Here is a 21,018-nt window from a genome sequence, read left to right as displayed (position 1 = left end):
AAACAGGTTTCAGCCGCTTACACAGAGGCTTCTCCCAATTGTTTACATTTCTTTAAAACTGCAGTGGGAAAGATGACTGGTAAAAACAATTTATTTTATTTGAATAAAAAATTATATGTTGTTTAAACTCTAAATAAGTTGCCAGAATTTTAAACAGGTTAGCTTTGCATTATGAAAGTTTAGAAGACTATTTAGGCAGTGAAATTTTGAGTGTATTTTTATCCTTTCCTGGAAGTCAGTTTATGCAGTATTTCATAAAGGAAACTTCCTCTCTGAAAGCAGAAGGTCTTGCTATTCTCCAGTTTATGCAATACATGGGTTCTTCTGCACAGGCCTGCCAACATGTCGCAAACACTCTGACCTGAAGAGACCACATCTCTAGTGACAAAAGGTTATTCAATCTTCATGACCTGTTAGATTCACTGTTTCTTTGACAAGAATGTCAAAAAAGGTGCTTATTCAGTGTCAAATACGAAGCAGCAGATATGTCTACAAGGTGAAGGCAGTGCTGTGCAGTGATACTTTAGCTGACAGCATAGCTTTGTCAAGACAGCACTCTGAAATTTATTGGCATCCCTAAGTAAGTGGGCCAACTACCCAGGCATAGCTATACCTCAAAGGTGTCTATATTAATATTAGAAGCTGAGCTAGTTTACCCTGACGCATCCAAAGCACCTCTGTTCATTATATGTATGTTGACTTATTTGTCTTACATGCTCTATTACAGAAAATTGATTTGCTTTAAAAAAAATTGTAACAGCTAGGCTTCTTTAAAAAAAAACCAACAAAAACCAATTTCATTTAGGGCTTGAGGGGACTGTACTTCTCCCATTCCTCTCAAACGGTTCCTTCAGGTTCCATGTTAAAGCTCCTATTTTGCACATAGGAGCACAAATTGGATGATACTGAAATCAAAGTCACTCACAACCCAACTTCCTTTGGAAAGCTGAGATGTTTCTTGCAACTTTTCTGGATCACAAGCAAATCTACAATGTGGAGTTGACTTCCAAAAAAATGAAACATGAAATTAAGCTGCAACATTTTTTAGAAACATGGCAAAGCATTAATCACTGATAAATGACTGGTTTACATGGCAGAACGTCTCCTTTTCTTCAAGCTATGCAACCTTTGTATGTCATTTTGGCTCACAAGGGCATAAATGCAAGTGTAGGGAACTGGTCAGATATTCCCTTCTGACTGGCAGCCAGAATTGCATACCTCATCTGCTACAAAATATAGTCATTTAAGTAAGAACAATATCATTGTTGCAGCTGAGGCCAGAAACTTCTTAAACATCCCCTGATGTGACAGGAGCTTTTCAGTTAAGTCCCAGTATCCCTAAGACACTGCAGTGCCAACAGGTATGTATTGGCCATGCTCATAAGTTAATGCAGGTCTCAACTCACGGACAATATTTCCATTCACATTTCTGATTCTTCTTCCATCTTACCATTTACAACCATCACTAGATACTCTGTAAGTGTGCACGGTTAAGTCTGCTGTGACTTTATGAATAGACACTGCCTTTTGGATTTACAGTCCCCAGATCAAAGTAATTTTGATCCTTCCTTTCTTCAGTGGCTAAAGACTTGGTAGGTGCAAAGAAAAATTTGTAAATCCACTTCCTAGAACAAAACAAAATTGCCAGAAATGACCAGGTAAACACCACTCACATGCTTTTGTAGTGGTCAAAAGAAAGAAGCACCTTTGAACACTAATTGCAGAGAATCATGCTAAGACAAATGTTGGAAGCTTATTGGAAGGTTCATGAATTTACTGGACACCTGCATAAAACATCAACTACTTAAATCATCTAGACAGAAAAAGTTATTCAAAAGGGTACATTTAATACTTAACAACAAAAACGCAGCAAAAGCCATGCTAACAATATTGCAGCATTTTATAAAGCATGGATGACTTGTGGTTTTCCAAAGCAAATAAGAGAAACACCAATGTTATGAATAAATCTGAGGAACAACCAAAACTGTCACTAAGGAAAATTTTCGCAGATGATAAAGCAATTTCATTCACTATCCAAGACCTTACTTGCTGGTACAGTTGCGGTCTTAGCGCCGAGTTCTCAATCATAGTGTGAACCATGGTGATTAAAGGTTCATTCTCTTTCATCTATTTCAAATCAGGAGGAGCATACAGCAAACATCAGTTTACAGCATGGCTAGATTTGAAAGACGACACTGTAAAATATAGCCTCTACTTTAATTTTTTCTAATAATGCAGTAGATTACATTTTATCCCATGCTTTTTATATATTCCATCATTCAGTAATATCAACATCTGAAAAGTTTAATATCATCAAACAAACGTAGCACAACCACAAAATGCTCAAAACCAATGTAGTATTTATTCACGAACACTCTCCCTTTTTAAAAATAAAAATGCTTAAAATAAGCCCGGCTTCGCATGATATTGAAATGAAAAGTATTATCGGATTATGCAATAGGAACACTCAAATCTTTATCAGAAAATCTTTTAAATTATAGATTTAATACCTCAATGTCCATTAAAAAGATATAAGCATTCCCAGCCTCTGAATATTGAAGCGAGGTTTAGACTTGTGTTCATATATCACAAAATGCCTTTATATACTGCACTGATTTATATACTTAGGAACTTTGAGTCATTACTCATTGTATTTATCCACCCCCATCTATGGGTGTGAAACCATTTCAGAACTGGTCAGACATTTTCTATAATGGTTAGTATTTATTGATATGTATGCAAATGTCAAAACCAGATACTTTGATTATTACAGTAAAAATTGCATACATTTAGGATTTCAGAAAAGTATGCAACACAGACAATAGTATGGGATTTTTGGTTTTAAAAAGGAGACTTTCCTAACAGTAAGGGAAAAATTATGAAAACAGACAGTCTTCCTCTCCAAAAGAAACTGAAAATTCACTTAATGCACAATCCCCCTCCTATTTTTGTTGGAAACTTTAGAACCTCTCCAGCAATACCTGTTTCAAGTATGGTTACACAGGAAGGAAGTGTGTGTATGAATATTTATGATCTTTCACTCTTTCTTTATGTATATATATGCACTCACCATGAATTTGCGTGGCAAGGTTTTGTTTCACAGTTTGAAATGCCACAGAAAGCCTGAGGTTTTGATGCCTTTTGGAATTTCTTGCCCCTAATTATTTAGGAAAAAACCTAACTTGTACATTTGGAGTTTTGGGGTTTTTTTTTCCTCCTTATGGAAACATGTTTTTCCTGTTATAGATAGAGGACCTTTTTGTTGTTGTTGTTGTTGTTTTTTATACATGGTAAAGTCTGATCAGCTGTTAAGTTAATCACCCAATAAAGAGCACCTTATCTTAAGAAGGCAAGCTTATGATGCTCTGTTTGTTCAAGGCAGGAAAAAACCCAAACAAGCAACCCCTCCCATTTGCTCCATCATCTACAGTATACATAAGCAGAAAACTAGAACTGACACAAGAAGTTGTTCTCCCTTTACATTAAAATTTTGTCCAGAGTGGGTGCACCGGGTGATACCAAAAGATATCTTAATAGTAAGATCAACAATAAGGTCCAAAGCCAAGCAATCAAACTACAGCTAACTGAAACATTTGCAAAGGAAAAATTGCTCTAAAGCTGAAATATTTTATTAGGAGTATACTGGTTTGGTTGTGTTTTTATTAGGAGGATTTCAACAGCTTCAGGCTCTTTGGCTAATTCTTTTTTACAATATTTCAAATTTTTTGTTTCTGATCAATAACAGACAACACCAGAATTAGTTTCTGTGGAACTGTTCAAAGATTATTTTCATCCAGATCAGAAAAGCAGCAAAGTGGATTTGTTCAAAAGATGTTCTGAAGTAATGTTTTGTCCTCCAGCAGCTCCAACTTTGATTTATAGGACTTCTTCCAATATTTTTACTACCATTGGTGCTTAACCATGCTTATCTAACACTGTTTGCAAAGGCCAGTTATTTCCAGAAAAGCTGCAGTTCCTTAAGCCCTTATGGAACAAAGATCAAAACCCACATAATTGGTAAAGTAATGCCAACCAAAGAGTCTTTGTAGCAGTCAAATATAGCAAGCTTCTTTCCCCATTAAGAAATAACGTTTCTAAAAAATACTGATATTTAACTACTGAGAATTTAAGTTCTTGAGGGAGTATGTATCTGTCACAAACCTTCTGTTAACTAAAGCTACCGCACACACAAGGCGATGTGTACTGAAGAACTCAAAGTAAACCAGAGCTATGCAGGACACAATGGCATGTCCCATGCTCTAAGTGGTGAATAGGACACCTATTTTGTGCTCTTAAAGCATGAGGCTACTCCCAAACTAAAGTTGGACACTATTCACATTGAATAAATAGCTCAAGGAAAAATATTTGCTTGTTCATAACACAAATAAGCCTTGATTTTCTCTCACTTCAGAAAAAAAATTAAATTATTTTGTACAAAGGACTCCTTTTAGATCCTATGTATAATACTAGTAGTATTATACAGTCTCTCCAATTAAAGAAGTCACAAAAATCAGAATTAAGATTTTCATAAGCAAACTGAAGTGTGAACTGCCTGATGCCACACAGCAGTAAAACCAAATAAAATCCAGCAGTCTTGGCTTTATCACTTTCTACTTCTAGTAAATAACTCTCCCCAGAAGCGGTGCTTCATCTTTGCTTTTATCTTTACTGATGTAATATAAAAAAGTATTTTCCAGTTGGAAACAATGAAGAAAACCACCTCCTTGACATATGATCTATATGGATAGCTACATTATTTATGAGTGAGCATCTGAGTGGGTATTTTGTGTTTTAAACTGTAAAGCCAAGCTATTGACAATTTTTCTCTCCCTTAATTTTCCTAAATTCTCTTCCATGTTTGATAACACCCTACCCAGATGACATTTCAGTATGTACTGTTCTGGTGGCAGCGATCAGCTGGAATAGTGCCTCCCTACCAGGACAGCTGACCTCACTGATAAGACCATATGCTACGGGTGACAAAAGACTGAGCTCAGATTGGAAGTTTTATCCATTTCCTCTCAAGCTTCCTGAAGGTAAAAAGCAGTGGCAATAGGACCTGACCAAGCTTGTCTCCCACCTTTCCTCTGCTCTTTAATCTTCTGTCCAAAAAAAGAAGGAAAAAGCACTTTTCCTTCCTGCCTGCCTTTTAGAGCAATGCTGCCTCCAGCACAGTCTTTTTTTCACCCTACAGAGCCCCTGTCCTTGAGCCTCCCTTCTTCCTCCAGGGAGGGAAAAGGAAAAAAAGCAGCAGCAGAAAGAACAACAGTGGTGGCTGGGTCAGCTCACTCTTACCTTTTCCAGGTAACCTGAAACATACAAGTAAGAGTAGTATTCTATATGTTGCTAATATAGGACATAGAATTTTAGGCTGAAACACAAGATACCAGATATAATACAGGGTATCTGTCAGCTCTATCTAAGCCCCCTGGTACTATTCCAGCCTTCCTTAATTTACTACCTTTCCCAGAACCACCTTCAGCATCTCAGAAAGAGGGTGGTGAAGAGGAGAAAACAGAAGCAAAACACCAAGACAGTATAGATGTTGGCTGTGGGACCTTTACTTCTTTATTTGACAACTTCTTGTTCAAGTTCTGTTTATTTTTATGCACCCTTTGAAAACTGAAAGAAACTAAAAATGAAAGTACCAGCAGAAGTATATGAACAACTTAACACCTAAACTATTCACATAAATAGCCATTTCAAGAAACAGAAAGAAAAAAAAAAAGACTAAAGGAAATCTAGTAGAGCTTCTATTGTGACAAACCAACCTGGGATATGCTGAGATCAATACAACAACATGCATGGAGAGTTTTACCTAGATAGCTTGAGCTCAGTAGAAAAGGATTTTTCAGCCAAACAAAAGTTTTACTATCAACATAAAATTGAGAAGCATACTAAAAGACTGGTTTGCTGGAATTCTCCGTAGTAACAGAAAGATTCAAGTGGGACCTCCTGCCATGGCTTTATTTACGAAGGAGAAAAAAAAAGCATGTCTAGCTTTTATTTGAAAAAAAAACCAAACAACAAACCACCAAACTATGTTCCAACTTTTCATTACTGTTATTGTAATTACTGAGTACATTAAGGAGACATTTGGCTTGTGTTTAGTAATACAGAATAAGTGATCCCTTAAAATTTGATAATGCAGAAGACTGAGGTTATATGTGCCCTCATAACATGTCCCACATTGGCAAACAAATCATCATTGCCTAGGGTTGCTAGCTATGTCCAAAGAACTACTTCTTAAAAGGCAAACGAGTCTCTCTCCCACCTCTCTATGAACTTTGAGACAGCAGAGTGGTTCACAACCTCACTTCAAAAAAAAAAAAAAAAAAAGGATGCCTGACATTCTTTTGGCCATAAGACATGAAAGAAATCATATGGCTGGATATATATGTGTCAGTCTCTTCAATCTTTTTTTCTCTATCTCTGAACTCCAACAACAACAACAACAACAATTCTGAAAGCATAATACAAAAGCATCAAAAAGCGTAACATAAGAATTTCTAAGTATCTCAAAAGGAAACAGCAGTACAAAAGAGAAGTATGACTTAAAAAAGCCTATGGGATATTCTTGAGTCTTCATGAGAAAGCCACCTAACTTGTAGACAACAACTTACTGCAACAGCATAAAAGTTACCCTCCCTACACATGAACTTTAGTCTGCCTGAAAATTCACCTGTGCAGCCTCAGTACAAACTTACTAATTATTATGTACAGTACTGAATTCTTTGTGACCAAAAAGGTGAGAGCTGAAGATAATGGGACTGGAGTTCTACCACATGCTCTAGGCAAAGCATGTTTTGACACTATTTTCAGAGATTAAATATGAGTGGAAATACCTAATTTCAGTACACTGGACATTTAAAATTCAAAGAGGGCAAGTCATTATGCAAGCTGGTTACAGATGCAGATAACGAGGAGGAAAGGCTCAATTAGACTAGAAGAAACTTTGATGTTTTTTCTTCCCCACATAAAGGAAGACTGATAATGGACAAAGTAACAAAAAGATATAAATGAGACACCAGCCCTAGAAGCAGTAGTACTCAAAGCAAAAAGACTCTCAGGGGGATTTATTTCATACAGATAGGTGGCAGTATTATATTAAAACAAGGGGAAAAAAAAAGATCAGAAACTGGGACAAGTATTCCAACCTGCTTTTCCATGATTTTGTGATTAAGGTAATATATTTTGGACTTGATAATGATTTCTTACTGTAAGAAGTGCAGTGATTTCTTGCATCTCTGGGAGGGGTAATTATGGCACATTTGTAAGGTTTAGACACTTCCCTAAATTATGTTTATCACATCACATTACATTTCTAAATTTTACCTGAAGCAAGTAAAAAGAAAATCCTTTTTACCAGTTTGCATGTTACACATAGGCAATTCTCTCTGTTTAATCCTGTCTATTACACTGACAAGCTTGGCTAATCAAGCAACAGCATAGTACATAGTTTTACACTTCACATGGACAGTTGTCCTTTCTTGGCAATGAATTAATTACATTGTTGAAGACAGAATTATTTCCTTATTCCAAACATTATAAACTGGAAATATTTGAGTTGGATGAAATATTTTGGCCTAATTTAGCAAGTAGTTTTTCCCTAGTGTTTTGGACCTCCTGCAGCCCCTTAAGACAAGACAGAGATGTTTAGAAATGCATTGCCATCTAACTGAATTTGTCACAATTCACACCTATTTTCCTATTATCTCTTGGAAACGAAAGTCACTGGGTGAACCAAGTGCACACGTGTGTGTATATCTCCGTGCACGTATGGTTTTTAGTAACTCATTGAAATCCTATCACAGGAACATGTAGGACATAAAAGTTTTAAGAACAGTTGGCTTTAAGTGTAAGGCTGAAAAATTTCATTAGAAGAAAGAATACTAGAAAAAGAAAAAGCTCTAGCGATTTTTTTATTTTTAACTAACTGACACCTAGTTGCTTATATTTCTTCTAGGCACTTATGACTGTCTGTTATAAGTGCTAGCAAAAATTTCCCATTTAAAAACTTCTCACACACAACTTGTACAGAAGTCCCATTTGATCATGCAACAAAGCCATAAAAAGAGGTATGTGATATCACAATTCTTCACTTGGCAATCAATCATGTTAGTGAGGACAGAATTGTACCCTCACTCCATAAGTTATCAGAAGTTGTAAAGAAGTAAAATCTTAAAGGTTTATGTAAGAATTAAGAAATAACTGAGTAAAAGGAGAAAAAGTGATAAGCCATGATATGATTTAAAATGTTTTTTTCATGTTTGACCTCCCTTTCATTTAATGTCCTGTAGAAACATCTAACTCTTACTAATTCAGAAAACTATAATTATCAGAAGTACTAATTTTTTATAAACTGCATGTGTGTCATACGAGCTTGGAAATATATTATGACTTTGGTTAAAGATGTTAAAATGCTACAGTTAGTGTTATAAGAACGAAATGAAGAACAGAAAAATTAATTGGTAAGTGGCTACTGTATTCTGACGAATTTTAAACTGAGGGGTTTTTTTCCATTACATGTCAAATTTGTAATCGATTAAGATATTCTGTGCTATTTAAAAAGGGCACATATTAAATATCCAACTTCATAAAAAGCACTGAAAATCCTTCTCCCCAAATATTTCCAGCTTGATAGGAGCAGGCAAAAAGCATTAAGAAATGTAAACACACAAGAAAATTGCAAATCCCACCTGATGATCCAAATATATGGCATTCCTTTGAAGGTGATGTGAAAGAATCTCATTCTAGCAGGCAGCAGTCAGGGGGAAAAAGGAAAGGGACAGAAGGTGCAGAATGGATGAAAAGAGCTTTAAAATATGTAAACTAGACAGCGATCTTTCTGTTTTACGTAGACATATAATGCTGTTTTTATCTGCCTTTTTTGGTGAACTGTTAACAAGTTTGATCCCGAAACAGAAGTGATGAAAGTTTGCCATGAATCAGACTACGAACTACTACATTACATTTTGGTTTTACATATAAAATACAGTAAAAGCTCATGTAAATGTCTACTACACAGACAACTATAAACCCTTTGATAAATCTGTGTTTTAAACATGTCCCGATTTTCGTACACAGATTACAAATAAGATTGTAGCTGATACAAGGCAGTATAAACAATAAATTTATCTCATGATCTGTCACTACTGATTTTGATAACAACAACAACAGGTTAAAAACCTTTAACTTTAAACTTAACTACAATGTATTTTAAAATATTCCTATGTAATTTTGACTCAGCTAATATCAAAAAGCTATGAGTAAAGCCTCAAAGGGTTAATAGCAGAACATCACATACACAAAGAACCAGCGTTACTCTATTCTACTCCCACAGTAGTCAGAAAATTTTGCACTAATGGTACAATGCAAACTTTGATTAATGAATGACTACAAGTTAGCGAGAATGGTACATGACACACATTGCTTTATAGCTGACCTTTGGGCTGCTGGCCTCAAGTTTTAGTTGCATGAGCTGTGCTAGTGTGTGTTCCCGGATACTACTCAGTTCAGCTTGCTGCCGTCTCAGCTTTATTAGCAGCAGCGTGAGCTCCTCTGGCTGAAGGAGTGCAGCGTGAGAAGCCAAAGAGTAGAAAAAAGGTTAATTGGTATCCTAAACAACACTTAATTAAAATAAGGGTTCTTAGTATCTTTCTTACAAAAACTTCCTATAGCGATACAACAAAAGATACACCATTTTTCCCCAAATTGACCACTTTCAAATATATAACGAAGGGTTAACTTAACTATTCAAACCAATTGATACTGCAAATGCCACAAAAGTGGAACATTCTGTATAACGGACAAAAATAAGTGAGGATTTTGCAGGAAAAAGTCTGTGCAGCCCTCAAACTTCTTCCGACATGCATATCAAACTGATGATATTGACTTAAGTGAAGGGGGAGATAATTCCAGCCCTTAGGATATCATTACCTGTACATGGACAGCCATTTGAGCTTGGTGAAAGAATCAAAAAATGCCCTCAAGAAAATTTATTTTCTAAAATAATTCTTCAAAATGTATACGTCAAGATTAAGAGTAAAAATAATTAAAAAAACATAACTGAACTACATCAGAAACAATCACCTTTCACAAAATAAAAGTGCACAAGCATGACAAAAATAATTTTCCATCTCACATTCCACAGGTCTGAGGCTACCAGCTAATTTATTGCTTTACTTTTATGACTAAGATGTACAATACAGCCTTTGGAAGGGAAGAAGAATAGTATTTAAAACCCAAGATTATATATATAATGGAAATAAAGTCACACTCAAATGGGTATTTGTCAGGTAGTTCCACACAGATCAGTTTAGGTCAGTTTGGAAAACTCTGCCTGAACCATTCCTGGGAACCACTTCTAGTAGCAATACTTCAAAGAAAAGAAAACACTTCACAAGTATTTTTGTTATGTTCCTGTTTGCTTCTGTTTCTTACACTTCTCCAGAAGTCAGTCTTATAAGAGGTTAAATATTCATCCAGCATTTTGATTTTCTCACAAGTTCTGTGAGTTAAAAAAACCCCAAATGCAAAAAACCCTAAAAACCTGCTTGCTCTCTCCCCATAGTCACAGAATTTCCCCAAAGCAAAGAAGTAAAGGAAAAAGCTCCAGAGAACCACATATTAAATTACTGAAAAACGAATACCAGTTTCTTAGAAGAAGAAAATATCCCTGAGAGTTAGCATGGCACTGGCACTGTTGAGAGCTCGTACAGAAGTAGCCCACAAGAGGGAGCAAGGGATTTCCACATAGCTTCAGTTGTCAAAACCATTTGCTTTGAGGGAAAACCAACACCAAAGCCAAATTGTCTAATGGCCAATCTTCCTTTTATAGTACTCTTTCAATACCTGGATTTAAAATACTTAACTTCAGAGAGTAAGCATACGAATCTAGACTGCTATACAAGACATTTTCAAGTTCTCTCCAAAAATCAGTGACAACGCTTTCAGTCTGAAAATTAACATCATTTCAAAGCACAAGAAAACTTATTTTTAGAAATAAGAGAATTGAAAGTAGCATCTTCAAACAAAAGGAACAGTGAATCACTTTTTCAAGATCAAAACTCTTCTCAGTGTGTTCTGCAAAAGCCCGATTTTAGTGCATTAGGAATAAACTATTTAATGGTACCTAAATCCAATGTTTGCAAGCAAACTTTTCCCATAGAGGAGCCCATCAAACAGTAATTCCTACTTCTCTCTAGACATTCATAATGTTGCAAACATTTTTGATGCTGCTGTAAGTGCTGTGCTTTTGATACACCTCTTGGGACTCTTGCAACAACCACAATGCAGAATTTTGTTTAAAGAGCTACCTACAGGTTTCCTCCTCTGGCCCCTGCAGCACTTGTGCTGTGGGCAGGACTTCTGGTTTCTACAGGCAGAAGCTTGGACCTCCTTGCCCCCTACCCTGCTCAAAGGCCCAGCTCCAACAGCAGAGCCCAGGAGAGCTGATGGGGCCATGAACCCAAAGAAACATCTGCGGAAGACAAGGCGCAGAGATAAGGCGCCAGCTGCCAAAGGCCAACCCGTAAGTTGCTGAAGGTATCAGCGATTCATGCTGGGAAGTGCAAGAAACAGGGGTTGAGACAGTAGAAGGACTGACTGGGGAGCTGTTGCCCACAGTATGATTCAAAATGTGGATTCTCAATTCATAACTGCCTCAAACAGTAATTCCAGATGGACAGAGAAAGATCATGGAAAGGAGACAAAAACTGGTAAATGTAGTAAATTTAGGACAATTTCTTAGCTTTTGGCTAAGAGTCGTGTTTTAATTAGGAAGGTGGACAGTATTCACCAGTATTACTTTGATGAAATACCTTAAATGAGAGTTTCAACTCTATCACAGAACAATTGGAGATGTCAGAAAGGACATAATTTTACCAAATGCAGTTTTAGTATCCTTAAGATTTCCAAAAAAAGGTAAACTTTACTTCTAGGATTTTCTAAATACTTAAAGGAGAAATAAGTGTTCTGTGACGTATTCTACCCTCTCCCAGGATTTCTGTAATGTAACAAAGATGATTAAAAAAACCCAACTTGTATTTCTCAAAGAAAATCTGCAGTCAGCAGCTACACAGTATTATCAGAATTCAATGTAACCACAGAGTACTACTTTATTTGCTTTAAAAAAATCCCTGAAAATTAAAATAAAGGCTACATTTAATGCAAGCTTTGTATAGAATAAGACTTCAGTGTTGCCTCTTCATACTTAAAGAATTACTTGTAAGAAAAAACCTCATGTACCAAATAAAAATCCAACTCACTGTTTTGCCTTGGAGGCTCTGAGGAGTAACAGGCTGTAAACTCAGACCTGCTGGCATTGACCTTCTGTCGGGCACAAAGACATGCTGTACCAAAACAAAATAGCACAGTATGATCCATAGTTATCTAAAGACTCAACAACTATTAAATGCTAAAAAAAAAAAAAAAGTCAAGCCAACTTCACACTCATGACAAATTTGCTATGATTTGTGCCAGCTTTGGCCAGTCATGCTCCCTGCTGATCTACCATCTAGGACACTAGAGTAGGTAACCTCTAGAAATAACGCAGCTTTCTTCATTCATTTTAATTAACAGTCCTCCCTCACAGCTGTTGCCCTAATCATAGCCCATGTAAACAACAACAATTTTAGTTTTTCATCTGTCACTGAAAGCTGTTTAAAAACCTAAGAGCTCTATATAAATGGAGTTTAAATCTTAAATTTACTCTACTGATTTCAAAGAGTCTTTTAACTATCCACCTCTTAAAAACAGGTTGGTGTTTCTAAGTTAATGGAAAAACCTAGTTGTGTAACTAAAAAACCATAAACCAAATAGCATGAAAAACAGAAGGTAAATAAAGATCTTGTATAAAAGATGCTAAATATGAAATGAAATACTAGCATAAAGTGTTCCACAAGGAAAATAATACGAGAAAGCAAAACATGGCTGAAAGGACAAGTAAGCACATGCTCTGCAGCACTGACCCTAGTGGTATTTCTCAGATTTGTGAGAAGCACTGATTACTAAATTTCCACTGCAGTTGAGACATAAAGGATGTCAAAACAAAATACTCCTTTGTTGATAGGGACCTAAAAACTTCCAAAACCAAGACTTAGTAATCAACTGTAAGTTGTTTATTTCAACTGCTTTAAGATGTTGTTAAAGATTTTTTTCCTGCATCAAGAAACATAAAGACACCTTAGATACAGATTTAGGAAAAATGTTCAGCAGCATTTTATAGAAACTCTAGTTTTACATTCAACTTAAAGAGTAATTTTTATGTAATTATCTCCAAGCTATCAAAAAACATGCATAACACAAGCATGGTGGATAGCGCAGCACCACATACGGCACCCAGGTTTACAATTCTTTGTGTCTCCCTCTCACTGATGAAGACCGGCAAAGTTATGCTAGTCAAGCCCTAAGGTTGTGTGCAAATAGACTCTGGTCTTTAGTGATCTCCCTAATAACTCAAAGGCATCAGAAGAAACAACTACACTCAGTTTTCTGCTGGAACCCAAGGCAGCCAAACTTGTGGCTGAAGCATAGAAAACAGCACGTGGAGAAAAACCTGGGTTTTTCAGTCGCCTTAGAGTTCCAGCTAAAAAAGCTAGAAAGGAGAAAGATTTCTGTACCGAAAACAATTCTGAATAATTTGCCTATTGACTCTTTTTCTTTCCTTTAGAGAAACATGTCATGGACAGTAATATTAGGACAACATGTTTTCAGCTAGTGTATTAGAAAAATATCTATCTCTTTACAACCTGATTTTAAAATGCTTGTTAAAATCAAACTTTTCTCCATGCAAACAGTGATGTAACTTAATCTTCATTATAATAAAATATACTACAGTGCAACATGAGTTTTACAGTAACTGTATACTTTCTACTAAAAATCCTTGTAAATAAGAGTTTTAACTATTAAAATAAGTATTTTTACCTTAGTATGATGCGTCCTGTGTCTGCGATCAATAGTTACATCTCCCCTTTGCACTGGTGAAGACACTTCTGATCTGTAGGTCCGCTGTGGGGAATATCCTTGGAAACCAGCGATTGAACCATGAGAAGGTGAGGTGGGAATTGAATGCATCGTCTGATCAGAAATATTAATCATAGTTTTTGGGCTACTTAAAGTACTGTGTCTAGTAAGAGTTGTTTGCTTATTGTAAAACTGACGTTGCTGCCATTCATAGAGCTGCCACATTGTGTCATCGCGCATCGACCTCCGTTTTTCTTCGGCTGTTACTGGTCCTATGGCTCTGTCGTAAGCCGACGGCGTTACACTGCAGAGGCTCTCTGGCCGTGCTTTGCTGTTTCTTGGCAGTGTTCTGTAGCCTTCTGGGTACCGGGGTAAAACTTGAGGTCGATGGCTTGGCATGTTTCTTGGTAATGTCTGATATGAGATTATGCTGAAACAGAAATTTTCTTTTTATTAGTGGACAGCATTAATATTACGGCAATATAAAGTTTTTCAATATTGGTTAGGTTTATCTAGCTAATTCTTACCTTTTTTTTTTTTTTAATACTACAAGTGTCATTTTAAAAACATGCAAGAAAATCAAGACAACAATTAAAGAATCAACTATACTGACTGAATGCACAGTAGCAGCTGAAACTGGATCTTCTCTCTGATTAGCTGCTTGATTAAACAAGGCCAAGTGCCAGGTCCTGCACTTGGGTCACAACAACCCCATGCAACGCTACAGGCTTGGGGAAGAGTGGCTGGAAAGCTGCCAGGCAGAAAAGGACCTGAGGGTGTTGGTTGACAGCCGCCTGAATATGAGCCAGCAGTGTGCCCAGGTGGCCAAGAAAGACAATGGCATCCTGGCTTGTATCAGGAATAGTGTGGCCAGCAGGACTAAGGAAGTGATCGTCCCCCTCTACTTGGCACTGGTGAGGCCGTACCTTGAATACTGTGTTCAGTTTTGGGCCCTTCACTACAAGAGAGACATTGAGGTGCTGGAGCGTGTCCAGAGAAGGGCAACGAAGCTGGTGAAGGGTCTAGAGCAGAAGTCTTATGAGGAGCGGCTGAGGGAACTGGGGTTGTTTAGCCTGGAGAAAAGGAGGCTGAGAGGAGACCTTATTGCTCTCTACAACTACCTGAAAGGAGGTTGTAGTGAGGTGGGTGTTGGTCTCTTCTCCCAAGTAACTAGCAATAGGACGAGAGGAAATGGTCTCAAGTTGCATCAGGAGAGGTTTAGATTGGATATTAGGAAAAATTTATTTACTGAAAGGGTGCTCAGCATTGGAACAGGCTGCCCAGAGAGGTGGTGGAGTCACCATCCCTGGAAGTATTTAAAAGATGTGTAGATGTGGTGCTTAGGGACATGGTTTAGTGGTGGACTTGGCAGTGCAAGGTTAACGGTTGGACTTGATGATCTTAAAGGTCTTTTCCAAACTAAATGATTCTATGATTATATAATCCCTTTTTCATCTTTTTACCAATTTAACAGTCTAGTAATGTCAACTTCAGATCAAATCTTGTAACGTCTATATGCTGGATAGGTTAAAGTTTTGAAAGCTTTGAAGTTCTATCCTGTTTCTATATGAGCCCATTTTAAATGCTCTCTTTTTCAAAAGTGAAAAGATCTCCTGTTGTTTCCCTAAGAAAGTCTTGAGCAATTACTATGGACATAAAAAAAATTATGATTTTTTTAACAGCAGACCAAGGAAAAAGAGCAGCAATTGTCTAATGAAATTATACTTTGCAATTGACAAGGACAAGCCATTCTATACCAGCTATTCAAGCGAAACAAATAGCAAAATATTTCTTTGTTTGATAATAATACTGTATTGCTTTTCAACTTGGATATGAATTCAAAGGCTTATTCTTTAATTTGCTGCCACATTAAAATTCTGGAGTGCTACAGCCATTTAGCAACTTTCAGCATTAGTTGAAATGCAAAATTTTCCATACCGAGTATTGATGCATGCTTAAGTATGACAAAGCATTTCTTGTTTTTTCAGAGGACAAATTCTAGGTCATAAACATTGATTCATTCAACCCTTATCTAAAATTCAGATGAGCACCTTTTAAAGCCTTTTGCTACTGATCACATCTATGATAGATGCTTGCCCAGAGACAACAAAACTGATCTCAAATTGGGCATGATTCAGCTTCTAGCTACACCCCAGACTAACTCAAACTAAAATCCCTGCCACCACAAGGCACCAGAATCTGAAAATGGTTTTGAATGACTTCAGCGCCACAAAAACATTAAAGAAATTATGTAGGGCAAATGGCAAGTTAAACCAGAATTATGCATGTTAGATCCTTACGGAATAACTATCAAGGAAATTGATGATTGTAAAACCCACTTTTCACTGAAAATAGTTGAGTATTTATGATCACCTGTAATATTTTGGAGATGAAAACCGCTATAAAGAGCTTTACATACAAAATCTGCTACAGTTTCTGAAGCTTTCCAAGAATTAATGAAGTATTATCCCCATTGTGTAAATTGTATAGCTTTCCATTCTTACAAAAAAGAAAAAGGGAAATGGATTCTAAATCCTATTCTTTCTGCGAAACCTGCTTAAATACCTCTAAATTTCTTCATGTAACATATCATTAATGATGAGGGCTTTTCTCCATCTCTATATTTAAAAAATAACCAACCAAGACACTTTTGGGTTCAATTTCTAACTTTCAAAATATGATTTTAGCTATTCACGAACGGGTATGGTGAAGCCTGATACTTTCATGAAGATATCTGGTAGCTAGATACACCTCACTCACTGAAGCTCCTCTCCCATTTTATTAATTAAATGAGAAGTGTAATCCTGTTGGCTCCTTTAAATATCCCAGACGACTTGAAGAAAAGCTGTCTGAAGTTCTTAACTATGTAAAGATAGCAATTTAAAGTCTGCATGCAATTACTTATATTCTGGAATATTTAGGAAGATAACATATCCATCTTCTATTGGTAAACCATGAAAACTGTAAAAAGCCCAACTGCCTCAATATTAAGTCTTGTTTTACATCATTTGATAAATTCAAAATAGATTCACCAATGTCCTGTTGATACTTGCAAATATGTCATTCTAGTCAAATCCAAAAAACTCTAGACAATACTGCAGCTTATAGCTGCCTTGCACACAAGGGGACACTGCTGCAGCCAGTCAAGCAGTCACGCACACGGTGAGGCTGCAAAAATGTTTCTGCAACTGTCATCATAAATAGCTCCCTACAAATGTTCCCATATGAAAAAAAGGCTTCCACATGAGTTTATAGACTCCTTATAGACATCTTTAGAGGTTGTCTCTAGGATCACTGCTGGGTAGCAATACTGGTTCTGGTATCCAAGATGGACGATTTGGGAAAGTGACTTTGCTGCTAAACCTTTAGGGGCTCAGTTCTGCAATGTTATAAATACCCTCAGATCGAAACCTCAAAATAGCCCTTCATCCTAAAGAATGCAAATACCAGCTGGCCCAGAATACAGAACTTTCACGTGCGAATAAAGCAAAGGGTGGCAGAGTGAAGACGGAAACCTGGTGCTGTACCACAGGCATTTATTATTTAGGATGAGGCTTATATGGGCAAGCTGGGGAGACAGAGGCTCGCACCCTGGGTTGGCAGCTACAAAAACCCCTCACTTAGTACCATGCAACCCTTCTGTATTTTTTCACATTTGAGAAAGACCACTCAAGTGAACTAGTGTTGGCAAAAATATTTATTCGTAACTAACTTGTGCAAAATTAATTTAATAAAATGAAGTGGAATGTATTTATTTAAAAAAACATTTATTTTTGGTTAAAAAAAAAAGGTTTGTCTTCCTCAAGGCATCAGTTGTCTTTATTCACATGGTTCTTGCAAAACTAGATGTCTAGATCCACAGAAATGGCAGAAAACAACTTCAAGAATTAAAAACTGCATTGCTGTCATTCTCATTAATTTCTCAGGAAATCAAATTACTAAGGGGTCAGCATGCTCCTCTGAAAAATTAGTAGCTTTACAGTGAACCCTTTTCATTCCATATTGAGGACAGCTAACAGCTCCTATTTTATATATAGTTATTTAATTGAACCTGTTTGATAACTTTTTAGTATTCTTAAAGTCCTAATTTTTTTTCAGTCTGACACACCAGAGATATTCAGTTTGGTCCTCCATGATTTCTCTAACACATTAGACACGCAGATGCAATGGAAAGCATCTTTGTTAAAAGTCAGAAACTTTTCCCGATTAAGTGAAGACTAGTTTTCTCAAAAAAAATCAATTTATGAGTTGAACAGGTTTTACTACAAACAGCCTTACTAGCACCTCACCCCAACCTTAAGCTTTAACATAAACTGGAGTTTCTTTCTCCTCTCATTCACCAACTTAAATTCTACTTAAATTTCCATCTCCAGCTAGAAACTGGCAATCTGAACAAAAATAAATTTTGAAATTTAAATGAAACCACATTCTAAAGACATCACTATACATGAGAAATTTGGATCATTATTCAAGGCTGCTTCCACACAAAGCAAAAAAGATAGGTCAAGGCCAATTCTTTTTCCATTTGCTACCTTTATGTGGAACTGCAGTTGAAAGCATACTGTTTGTGCTATCAGTGCTACCCTTATTTAAGCAACAAGTGGCCTCTATAGTCAAGAATAAAATACTGTTAATTAGTAACATACTGTTAAGAGTACTTCCCTCTATTTGATTCCCACAAGGAAATAAGTTTTAGGGTTTATATACTTGTACGCAACTGAAAGATGGCACAGCTATTCAAATTTCTCCTGTTTGGTTGCAAGTTTTACAGTCCAATTTAAAAAAATCTAATTGCATCAAAGAGCCTTCTCAGTTCTCATTACGCAAGCATGCATAATAAAATAAATGTCAGGGTCGCTCTCTGTACTGGAAGTTCAAACTTGATCAAACTACTTATGTTGAGTACTTCATGAAACAACACATTAACAATTCCTAACTATATTTAATGAAGGACTAAAGGCAATGAGGAAATGTTGAACCAATTTTGGCAAGTTAAGTCAAACTAATGTAAATTTTTCAGGTGTTTGCCAAAACTGAAAAGCCCCAAACCCCCACATTTTGAAATTTGCAGAAAACACATTTTCCGAACTTGGTTCTATCTTAAGCTCTGCTCTGGCATCCATCTATACACAAACTCCCTAACTTCCAGCTCTTCAAAATGTCTCCTGTGATAGCATCTCCATTACTTCTTATCTAAGGTAATATTAAAAACTTTTATATTTTACTGCTAGAGCTGCTTGTCAGTAAGCCAGACTGGAAGCAACGTCCCTACACTTCTGTCAGACAGAAAAATTGCTATCGGCACAAGATTCAATATCATTCACACATAATTTTAAAGCTTCATGAATAAGCACAGGAACTCAATATTAGAACTGGGAGATGTTTAATTTCATGAGAAGAGAAGCTTTAAGCATCAAGTTAGTTAGATTTCTATGACTTACTCTCAGGTAAAGCTTCTCTCTCTCTCTTCAATTAAAGATTGTTTAAAGTTTAAAAGCTCCCTGGAATATTTTTGAAGAATTTTAAATAAAATATTATTACAAGAATATGTGAACAAAAATGCAGAAGATAGGGCAATTTTATGAACAGATTTTAACAGGAAAAAGAATTGTTATGATTGATGACACCCTTCTCTCTGCTAGGATAGAGAAATTTCTAACACCCAAAAAGGGTTTCTGGCCATTTTTATTCATTAAGTTATTAATATAGTTTAATTTATTAATAATCACTCAAATGTTAATAAAAGAGAAACTTTAATAAATCTGTTCTGAGCAGTCATCCAGGCACTTCTTACAGAGAACAATAAATTATATATTTATGTAATATAGACCAAAACCTAAAGAATCTAACCAGGATACAAGTCTAAGTATTATTTGCTAGAGAGCCTAGCAAAAAAAGAATAATAATAATAATAATAAAAATTACATAGTACTTACCCTCTTGTTTCCTCTTCTTGTCCTTTTCCTCTTTGTATTTTAATCCACTGTTCCAACTGCAGCATTGAATTAGTTCTCTGCATAACTCGTTCAGACTCCATATGTGACTGAACTGCATTATGCTGGCCTCCATCTCCAGTATCTGCCAGGACAACACCAACAGCTTTATTCTCAGACCCATTTAAATGAATTGGTCTGAAATGTCCAGCCTGAATTGTGGTTATGGGTAAAGTCCTGTATTCGGATCCCAAAGGATTTAGCTTTACACTGTTAATTTTCGTTAATGGTTTATCTTGCCCAACTTTCTGGAATCCATATTTTTCGGCTTCCAAAGCTTTCTTCTCCTCATTTTTGTTCACTTCTTTGTTTTTCTGGTTATTTTGTGCCTCTGGCTTAATTAGCACCCGATGGTTTGAAATATTATTTGCCTCTCGAGGTGGTGTATTTTCAGTGGTTAACTTCTCTACTCTGGAAAGAAATATATGACAAGCTATAATATCAACAAAACATTCATTAAAAAATAGTAATAAAAAATGAAAAGTGAATATATTTGTGTTTATCAGGGTTCTTTCAGTGAATCCCTGTCCAAATATTTTACACCAGTACCTATCTTGTCTTTGAGAGAAAAATCCAGGACACATTTTCACAATAATCAAGGACAGGCTGGGTTTTTTGTTGTTGTTTTGGGTTTTTTTGTTTTGTTTTTCTTTTATTTTGGGGTTGGTGGTAGTGTTTTGTTTGGTTTGGTTTTTGGGGTTTTTTTGTTTGTTTGGTTGGTTTTGGGGTTTTTTTGGTTGGAGAGTGAGAGTGTTTTTTCTTCTACGCTTCTCTATTTCTTTGCTATTTTAAAAGTATTTATAACATGGGGTAAATTTTTTAAGCCAACTTCAAATTAACCCCCTAGAAAAAATGTGCACAAGAGGAAATAAAGCCAGAGTCTGAAAAAGTGGATGTTCAGTTCTGGAGGGCTGGACATTGAAACAGTAAAAATATTCAGTGGCTCTCCAAGAGCTAAAGCTTCCAGATGTCAACAGCCTGAAATTCAGATGATTTTTAAAGCCATCTTTAAAAATGGTAGCAGATTACATTGCTGACCAGCTCGTGATTCGCAATACTG

At 36.3% G+C, this 21,018-nt stretch overlaps 1 protein-coding gene across 14 annotated transcripts in view; it reads right to left on the bottom strand.

Annotated features, from left to right (window-relative positions):
• The window catches only part of PLEKHA5 (pleckstrin homology domain containing A5), a 176,954-nt gene that overhangs the window by 28,297 nt on the left and 127,639 nt on the right, over nucleotides 1–21,018 (bottom strand). For 10 of the 14 annotated variants that reach the window (XM_072874334.1, XM_072874326.1, XM_072874354.1 and 7 more), the window contains 5 exons: nucleotides 19,902–20,369; nucleotides 13,927–14,395; nucleotides 12,270–12,353; nucleotides 9,446–9,565; nucleotides 8,700–8,753 (listed from right to left, as the gene is read on the bottom strand). In XM_072874334.1, coding sequence (XP_072730435.1) covers nucleotides 8,700–8,753; nucleotides 9,446–9,565; nucleotides 12,270–12,353; nucleotides 13,927–14,395; nucleotides 19,902–20,369 — 1,195 coding nt within the window. The remainder of the gene's footprint in view (nucleotides 1–8,699; nucleotides 8,754–9,445; nucleotides 9,566–12,269; nucleotides 12,354–13,926; nucleotides 14,396–19,901; nucleotides 20,370–21,018) is intronic. The other 4 variants (XM_072874447.1, XM_072874363.1, XM_072874462.1 and 1 more) reach the window with 1 other exon arrangement.

This window comes from Ciconia boyciana, chromosome 1 (genome assembly GCF_034638445.1).
Source record: "Ciconia boyciana chromosome 1, ASM3463844v1, whole genome shotgun sequence".
Classification (NCBI taxonomy): domain Eukaryota; kingdom Metazoa; phylum Chordata; class Aves; order Ciconiiformes; family Ciconiidae; genus Ciconia; species Ciconia boyciana.
This window is presented reverse-complemented; position numbering and strand designations above follow the sequence as displayed.